The sequence below is a fragment of the Pectinophora gossypiella genome, chromosome 16 (genome assembly GCF_024362695.1).
Source record: "Pectinophora gossypiella chromosome 16, ilPecGoss1.1, whole genome shotgun sequence".
Taxonomy (NCBI): Eukaryota; Metazoa; Arthropoda; class Insecta; order Lepidoptera; family Gelechiidae; genus Pectinophora; species Pectinophora gossypiella.
The window spans coordinates 5,476,818-5,486,483 of NC_065419.1; the positions used below are offsets into that span (position 1 = coordinate 5,476,818).

The 9,666-nt window shown below is 35.9% G+C and overlaps 1 protein-coding gene across 1 annotated transcript; it reads right to left on the bottom strand.

The window, feature by feature from the left end:
- Positions 1-8,034: 8,034 nt before the first annotated feature.
- Positions 8,035-9,270, bottom strand: LOC126373705 (protein insensitive-like). Its single transcript, XM_050019938.1, has 5 exons — positions 9,112-9,270; positions 8,749-8,832; positions 8,559-8,671; positions 8,306-8,449; positions 8,035-8,155 (listed from the first exon to the last, which is right to left on the bottom strand). Exons 1-5 carry the CDS (start codon positions 9,268-9,270, stop codon positions 8,035-8,037), a joined length of 621 nt encoding a protein of 206 aa, XP_049875895.1.
- Positions 9,271-9,666: the final 396 nt, after the last annotated feature.

Below are 9,666 nucleotides of genomic sequence, written 5' to 3' on the forward strand. Positions count from 1 at the left end.
ATCATCAAATGGAAGTGCAGCTAGTTCGGTATCGTCGCTCTTGCCGGAGACATCATTAGTCAGTTCATGTCCATTTTCTACAATGATAAACAACACCATTAGCAACCCGAATAACTTCTACATAAACACAACGTAATAATTCCAGATGAAATACATTTTAACTAAACACTTACCACCAGACAAACGATTCTCTCTAAGTTTGTTCCGAATTTCTAGCAGATCCTCGGCGGCGGCGGCGGCGGCGTCTTTTTTCGATGTGTTTAAGAAATGAAAAAGTGCCATTGCGAACTGTATAACAACAAAATAGATACTTATATTTTTAGCCAAATTTGCTATACCTAATATCTAACATTTCAAAACACCGTAAAATTCTTGTATAACAAAGGGATTTTAAAATATTTTAAACGAAAAGGATGTATTTCGGTATACTCACAGATAGTTATTATCGGCAAAGGTTTCACTTCAAACTATTGAACTTTTTAATTGTTAGATCTGTGTTGATGTAGACGACTTGCCACAACGGAGCACTGAGATACACTGATTGTATTTACATATCTGTCTCATTCCTAACCAAGTTACCTCCCACTCTTTTATCCTGGTTTAAGACATCCCTTTAATTTTTCTATTGTATTTCAGGTACACACACATTGAAGAACACTAATCGCTTTCAACATCATTGTTAACTTGCTAGATACCTTAGTTTTTGTTAAAAATATTACTGCCCTTTTGTTTTATAAAAGATAAGGAGCCAGCTCCTATTGTATTCCTGTAGGTAGCTATACTTTACAATACGTTTAAGGTTAAAACAGATTATGTTGTAAAACTTATTGAAAATCTAAAATGTACACATGGCATTTTTCAAGAAACGTAAAAGGCAATATAAAAAGAATTCTGAAATTGATTTTACGAAATTAAATCAAATCAAATCAAATCAAATATACTTTATTGCACAGAACTAGAATTTCAACAATCAGACAACACATGAATACAGTACAATTTGGGCGGCCTTATTGCTCTAGAGCAATTTCTTCCAGGCAACCAACAAAAGGAAACAAACATTTACAACTTGGATGCGGGATGGTGCAACAAAAAAAAAAATAAATAAATACCTAAAAGTAAAACTAAAGTTAATATTATAATAAATACTCTATACTATACATACATATATTAATAAATACTCAATTTAATATAATCCATATATACAGTTTTACTAAGCTTAATGAATTTCCAATATGCAGATTTGAAACTTCAAATCTACCCCTATTTTATAGACAACAAAATTTTACACAATTTGAATCGAACAGCACGTCAAATAGTTAAAGCGTTTCGAAATATTGAGCATTTACACAAATTTTAAGATTTTTGAAAAAAAGGATAATCTGTGAAGCTTTCTATCACGGTTTCTATCAGACCAAGAAAGCTACGATTGCATAATTAATTGTAACAAAATTTGCCACGCTAATCGTGCCGACATTTTCATCATCCCGAATATTAAAGAAGTTAGCAATAATTATGATTGACATGTTGTACATGAATTTATTTATGGGTCTTAACGCTGACGCGGCGATAAAGTAGGGTATTCTTAGAAATACCATACATTTTATTATCTGAGTGTAGAATAACACTCGGCATCTAATAGAAAGTTAAATTATCGTGTGCATTTTTCTTTTATTTCGACGTCTTTTTATTTCTGGGCGGATTACTATAGTTTCCATTATACGTATTAGGTATACTATTCAGCAACGAACCTGCTTATTTAAAGTTTTAACTAATGTGTAAATAATACTAAGATGGATTTAGATTTGTAACGATAAATATCGATTAATTATGTAATAATAACAACAGAGATTTAATTTATGGCGATTATTCTCACAGTTTCTATTGAAACAATAAATCGCGGCACTGTTATAAGTACATCAGTTAGCTACGACTAAACAATATGGTCAAGTAGTGTCATTCAAGAATACAATGTAAGCTTTGGTTTTTGATTTGATTTCTGAAAAAATTACACTGAATTTGATTTTAGTTAAATATATTTACCTTTGATTGAGGTATCCTACGTATGCCCAGCACTGGGATATATGTAGAGGGGCTGTTCCTGTTATGTAAGTACACCATTTATACAGGTTGTTAGTGACATCGTAACGAATACTGAGGGGGATGATTCAGCTCATGATTCTGTGTTAATATCAAGTGGAATTTTCCATCGCAACTTTTTTCCAATTATTTTTAATTTTACACTTTTGCTATGTCAAATTCCATTCCATTCGTGACATAAAACTACACACATTATTATTTTTCTTTTCAAAATCTTAAAATTTGCGAAAATGCCCAACGTTTCGAAACGCTTTGTAATATTAGACGTGCTGTTAGATTCAAATTGTGTAAATTGTTGTTTTCTATAATTAAGGTGAACTTCATCTGAATTGTAAGCTAAAATCTAAGATTATTCAAATATTTGTAACTAACATAATGTGGACTAGTTTCCGAATTAAATATTTTTAATATTTCTTTAATATTTTTACTTTCAGTATTCGTAACCATGTCACTTATTAAGATATAAATATATGAGCGCTACTCGCCATCAAACTTCATAAGTTTGGCAGGGATGATTTGTAAATCTACCGTTTACGTTTTTCATAAACTTTCACTACATACCATACAAGTACATACAGGTAGCCATACGAGTATGTATTGGTGTTAGTAACATCGTAACGAATACTGAGGGGGACGATTTAGACCATGATTTTCCGTCCAAAAATTCATGAAAATTATGTGTTTATTTTACTTGGAATGAACTCAGCTTAATGGTCTGAGTCATCCCTTAAAGTTTTCGTTACGATGTCTCTAACATCCTTTATAGGAGTGTTTCGGGTAGCATCAAATTGGCATTTCTAGCAGCATTTCATTTCGGAATAAAAATTAACTTTTTTATACCTAATACGGAGTTCCTTCGGTTTATTGCTTTCAGAATTCTTTGAATAAAACGTTTATGACGATAATCTGTTACTTGCTCTTTTGTGTATTGTGTACCTACAGGAATACAATAGGAGCCGACTCGTTATCTTTCGTTAAACAAAAGGTCAGTAAAAGGAAGTATAATAAATTAGTGCTGTTCAGTATGTTTATACCTGAATACCCTACCCGAACGCGATTCCAAGAAGCTTTTCGCTGAAAAGATAAAGTGTCGGCTTTGATTGTATTCCTTTAATTGTAATATTACTGGGTAACAACAATAATTACGGTCGTACACTGTATTGAAAACCAAAAAACCACATGGCATTTTTCTAAAATCTGTCTAAAAGCAATTTACAAATAAAATATCGAACTTGATTCAAAGAAGGAAAATCGTTTTGTGAAACAATAAAGAAAATCAATAATATATTATAATGAAATACCTACTCATTATGCACTTACTTTACTACTTACAGTTTTCTATAAGACTTGAAATATACCTTTAATTGTATGTAAACTCATTTCGTTTCCAAAGGCGACAGACACACTTTCATGGATAAAAATAATTATGTTCAATAGTAAGTAATTGCAAACACACTACTATGATATGAACCTGTCTGTTTAATATTTTATTTAAATAATTTGTTACTGTATGTAAGAGGAAGGTAGGTAGGAAATTGAACAACTTATGGATACCTGCCTCACCAAATAAGACGTTTTCTTTATAAGAAGGTAGTCGTCAGTTTCAAGGTACCGAATTCGTTTCTTACAATGATTTTTTCAGACTCAGACTGGTTAAAATATGCAAAAATGAAAAACTATATTTCGAGTAAGTAAGTAATTTAACTTCTTACTTATTTAAGTATTTAATAATGTTTTAAGTGCCTAGTCATTTTTCGATGACAATATTTTTAACGTAAAGTAACAAATCTGGCTCAGCTGTCGCCGGCGGGTGGCGGGTTTAGTGGTGCCTATAACTTAAGTTTAATGTTTAGAAAACAAGCCTGATCTTTTTGTGATCTTCTACAATCTCTTGATATGGTTTGGTGCGCCAAGTACGACGATTTTTACAGACAAATAATTTATTATAAGTAGGTACCTACCTAGAAAGTAGGTAATTTCTAGAATCTGTACGTTAATATCTAGAAACTGGCAGATTTAAGCACTCTTAAGCTGCGATAATACATAGTATTATATAGTAGGCTCACATTAGCCAATTGGTATTTTGATTTTGATTTGATTGATTCAAAGATATGATTGGGTCAAAGATAAATTAAAACCCAGACTAAGACGATCATAAATCAATCTCATTTTACATTTGGATGTATTTTCGAAATTAATTTATGAATTAAGATACAATGAGTACCTACGACGTGTGACCGCTTTTGTTGATGACGTCACAGGACAGTATTTCCATACAAACTCCAAATTCGTTTTCACTTTATCGGCGCACCTTGTCGTAATACTAACCTTGGAGGAAAACCAATTAATTTTATTATGGAATAGCAAGATCGTGCCAATCAAACTTGATTTTGTTATAGAAAAATATGAAGATATTATGCTTAACAAAAGCCTAGACAACTTACTTACCTAACGAGATTTTCCGCATCTTTGCATCTTTGTACAATTGTTTGCACGATATCGTTGACCATCGCCGAGTTCAATCTTGTTTTTGCCTATTTATTAGGAAAGGCTGTAGAAGTTCTACCAGTCAGGGAAAGCGTAGCGAGGACCCTGTGGAATATTACAAGGTATTTTATATGTACTTATTTCGAAATTAATATTAAAATGTATCAGATTTGTTCAGATACATACTTGTGCAAAAATACTATTGCTGTTGTTAAATGCTTTCTTGTCGCGTTTGTTTTAGAACTCAAGTTCATCTTCTTTAGTAGGGTGGATAGTACTCTGGCGTTCCCGTCTCCAATAGCCACCTGTAAATTACTAAATTAAAATCAACTCTCAAACAGCGAAAAAAACAATTTAAGGAGTAAGTTTTTCACTTACCAAATCAATGCAAATGTTGTTGCGCTTAACATTCGTGTTTTCGTCGGAATCGGTTTCTTTTTCAGGATAGTTTAGATTAATTACTTAACTAGAAACCAAACTTCAAAACGCCGGATAATCAATTTAAGGCTTAAATGTTTCACTTATCAAGTCAATGTTGCCTCTTTCTTTTGTATTTCCTTCAGGTTCGATTTCTTTACCAGAATCATCAGATGTCGTATAAAAATCAAAATATATTAATATAATATTTCAATAGAAAACAACCCTCGTCCTCACTTGTTTTATATCATTATACACACATCTAAACTTACCGTGACGCAACTCGTATTCGCATTTCCATTATACTTCGATTACTTAGTGTCTTAAGAAGGGAAATATCAACCGGCGCTTCAGGTTTTGGTGTTAGTTCGTCAAGTTTCATTTAATTCTCGAAACTCTCAAAAGAAGATCAGCTTTTTTATAACCTTAAACTCGCATTGTGTCTCTCGTAAAGACTTCATGTTAACTTTACGGGACTTCTTGTCCACTGCAGAAGTTTATTCAGATTTTAATAGTCTCAATTTTGTCCAGCAGTGGGACATTTTAGGCTAGATAAGATAAGATAAGAATAGTTTCTATTTAGCAGCTTTCTCCCTATTCCAGCGTTTTTGCTCCAGCAAGTTCCTCTTGTACAAGTTAGTGTTCAAGTGTTCGGAACAATTGTTCCTTGACGCGGTGTCCTCCCTCCATGCTTCAATCTTGACACCGGGCATGCAGAGGAGCTCGGTGGTGCCGTAGATGGCTTGGAACCCCATGGTTTTTCGGATCTCCGCAAAGAAGATGCAACCCACTCTGCCTTGGATGGGGCGGATGTACTAGGGGTCGTAGATAGGTCTGCTCCAGTTCGGCGGTGTTGGTGTCCGCCGGTTGGCCTTTGATGGCCAGCTTTAAGATGCGCTCCGCCGGGGGGGCGTAGGCAAACCAGGAGAGTCCAGTCGCGTTTTCCAGGCCGGCAAAGTAGCGTTGGTAAAGCCGGAACTCTTCGATGGTCTTCGCCATGAACCGGACGCCCTTCCCGTACGGGCGCGCGTTGGGGACGTGGCCGAGCACCTCTCGCAGCTTGCGGAAGTGGTGCGGCTAGTCGGGCAGCTGGTCCTCCATGATGGGCGGAATCGTCTTGCTCGCTGGGGCGAGCGGCGGCTGGAGTCGGACCGGCTTCGGCGACGGTGCGGGCGTCGTTCGGAGGGACGGACGCGGGCGCTTGCGGCGGCGAATCGGGGTTTGTGTTCAACACCGCCGCGTATGAGCGCTCACTGGCCTCGTCGAATTTAACGGTGACTTCACAGATAATGGGCCATCTTCATTGTCTCCTTAATAAGCGTAGTAAATTGTCCCTTAGGAATAAGGTAAAAATCTATACGACTAGCATCCGTCCGGTCATGACCTATGCAGGGGTAGTGTTCGCTCAAGCGAGTCCCTCTCAAATTCACCGTCTACAGGTAATACAAAATCGTTTCGTGCGAAAGCCACGGGAAATCTGCACATTGACCTAGGTCTGCCAACCAGTGCCCAATGGCTCAAATTAGCTGCAAAACGTTTTTTCGATTCTGCTCCGCACCACCCAAATCCCCTGGTAGTTGCGGCTTCCGAATACATCCCGCTTAGAGACGGTACTGAAAAGTATCGGCGTCCGAAAGACGTAATATACGATCCCGACGACCCGTTTACTCTAGCCATAGAGGCAGCCAATCGTGAGACGTGCAGCTCGTGACAACAAACACTTTAGGACCCGATACCGACCCCGCCGGCGTGGTCGACGACTTCCCTCAATCAGCGCTTATCGCTATTGACCCACTTGCGTCGATTCATTCTTTCAAATAGTTATTCCTCACAGATGACGCCCAACTGGGCACCCTCAGGCCTGTTGTCTTAAATGTTGTACCGGGTGAGAGCCTCCAGCACTCCCCATTTGTACGGCCAAGTAGTTAATGCCACCTGCGGCAAATCTACAATAAGTCACGTCAAAAAAAAACACAATAACTCAGAATAATGAGCTGAATAACCCCTTTCAGTATTCGTTACGATGTCACTTTCGCCTCATACAAGTAAGTATGTATAGGTAGCCATAGAAGTGCGTATGGGTGTTAGTGAAACCGTAACAAATACTGAGGAGGATGATTCTGACCATGACTCTGAGTTGATCATGAATTCCCCGTGGAATTTCCCGTCGGAAAATCCAAGAAAATTTAAGAGTATTTTTAAATTATTTTCAGTTCAATACTTTAGCGACAGAAAAATCCACTTGATAACTACTCAGAATACTGGTCTGAATCATCCCTCAAGGTTTTCGTTACGATATCGCTAACATTATATTATGTAGAACTAAATTTTGAATGCGTATTTTTGGCGGACTGTACTGATACTACTCTAATTATGATCGTAAAACATTATAACTTACGCACACGAATAAATGCATTATTAACCAGTTTTAGTTTTTTTTATTTGTATTAACCTTTATGACAGTGATTTCTTACTACCTATCCCTTTTGTGTAAGTATAAATTGTGTATCGCCAGGAATACAACAGAAAACGAAACGGCGTATATAGTACCTCGGTATAATTTATGAAATGTTGTCATATTCCTTAAAGATTATCAATATCTTATAAAATGAAGTCAAAAGTAAAAAAAGGAACTTTTCTCACAAAATATTTATATTAAGTACTTACATAAAAATTACATGACAATAAAAAGACAATTAATGAAAGAAAGTGCATTGATTTAAAATTAAAACTACTTACTAAACTACAAAAATAAAACACACTGTTTATTCGTTGAGTGCTCTGATGTTGTTCAGGTGTCATTCCACGGGCTGGAGAATGAAGACGAAAGGAAGGACCTGTGAAATAAAAATTACCATAAACAACAAGGTACTAACAGTATAAATTACAATTACATAACTGTTTATTACACTCAAATCAACATTAAAATAAACAGTTGCAATCAGTGAATTGCTTCAAACTATTTGAAAACAATAATCTCAAAACCTCTGAGTGTAATTATTTTTACCTACCTTAGCAAAAACAACATTCCTCTCAAGAGCTGTCAGAGTCGGATGGCGGGGTGTTTTCCAGCTTCTGGACTCGTCGTTCGTTCAGCTGATTTCTTTTGCGAAGCATTTTAGCTTCATCAGCGCATTTGGTCGTAATGCTGACCCTGGAAGAAAACCAACAAATATTAAAATAAAATAGCAATATCCTGCAAATCTGACTTGACCTTGTGAATTTTAGTTTGATGATACATTTCCACTTGTTGAATAAGAAAAAGATGGAGATAACATGCTTAACAAAGGCCTAGGGAACGTACCTAACGAGATTTTCTGCAACTTTGCATCTCTGGACTACGGTTTGCACGATGTCGTTGACAATCGCTGAGTTAAGTTTCTTCTTCGCCGGCTTATCCGGAAAGGCAGGAGAAGGTCTGCCAGTCAGCGAATGCGTGGCGAGGACACTGCAAAATATTACGACAATGGTTCTTAATGTGTCAACACACGTATTTTGCTATTAATGTTTAAGTTTTAAATCATAAAATGCTATGATAATATATAAATTTTGCATACTTGCGCGAAAATACGGCGGAGAGGAGCTTTCTAGTCACGTTGGTGTAGGAACTCCAGTTCAGCCTATTCAGAAGGCTAGATGGCACTTTAGCGTTCCCGTCGCCAATAGATACCTGTAAATTACTAAATTAAAAACCAATCCTCAAAACAGGGAGTAATTCATTTTAGGACTTAAAAATGTTTCACTTACCAAGTTGATACTAACGTTTGAGCGTTTTACTTTTGCACGTTCCTCAGGTTCCGCTTCTTTTTCAGATTCAACAGACGTGGTCATCTAAAAATTGAAAATGTTAATATTCAATTCCATTATTTATTCATAAATATTACACGTCAACAAATATTTCGATAAGTAGGTACACATTCTATAAATTGCGTTACAATATTTCAATATAACATCACAATAAAATCATAATATACAAATTACATCGCTATATTGTCGTCATCCTAATTTAATGTTATTGATAAACTCTGTAATATAGGGACATATTTTTAAATAATAGAATAGATACTCGTTTCGGTTGTTTTTATACAACTTTAGACTCATCAAACTTACCGTTATAGAACTCGAATTTGGATCCTCAGTACTCTTCAATGTGTCCTGGGCAGAGGAATCAAGAAGCGAAACATTAACCTCTTTAGACTCTGGCATTTGCTCGTTAGTTTCATGTGCGTTTTTGTTATTATCCTCTAACACTGTTTGATTCTCTTGCATAGTAGTTGTATTATTGACTTTAGAGGAGCTTTTAAATTTATTTTTCTTTAGAGAAGTTGACTTTAGTTGCCTGAGTTTTGCAGCTTTCTCCCTAGACCATCGTTTTTGTTCCTGCACGTATTTCTTATATAAATTGGGTCTGTTATTTTCAAGTGTTTTCTGACGCGGAGTCGACGTATTTCTGGGAAGGATGCATCTAGTCACAACTCGAGGGTTGCTGATGGGGCGTAGTATATTTACAGGTGACTGAAAGTAACATTTTAATTATGACAACACTTTTTCTAACTTTCAACAACCAGATTAAGTAAATATAACAACACAACATAACATATCGTCACTGGAAAGGCAAAATTACGTAAGCGCCAAAATAGGTATTTTGGGTTTTTTATATATTCG

Excerpts from the sequence above, each read along its gene's own strand:
- LOC126373705 (XM_050019938.1), bottom strand. The coding sequence starts at position 9,270 with ATGCAAGAGAATCAAACAGTGTTAGAGGATAATAACAAAAACGCACAT. Across the intron at positions 8,833-9,111 it reads CAAATTCGAGTTCTATAACG|ATGACCACGTCTGTTGAATC; the intron begins GTAAGTTTGATG and ends TTCAATTTTTAG. Across the intron at positions 8,156-8,305 it reads GTTGCAGAAAATCTCGTTAG|GGTCAGCATTACGACCAAAT; the intron begins GTACGTTCCCTA and ends GTTTTCTTCCAG.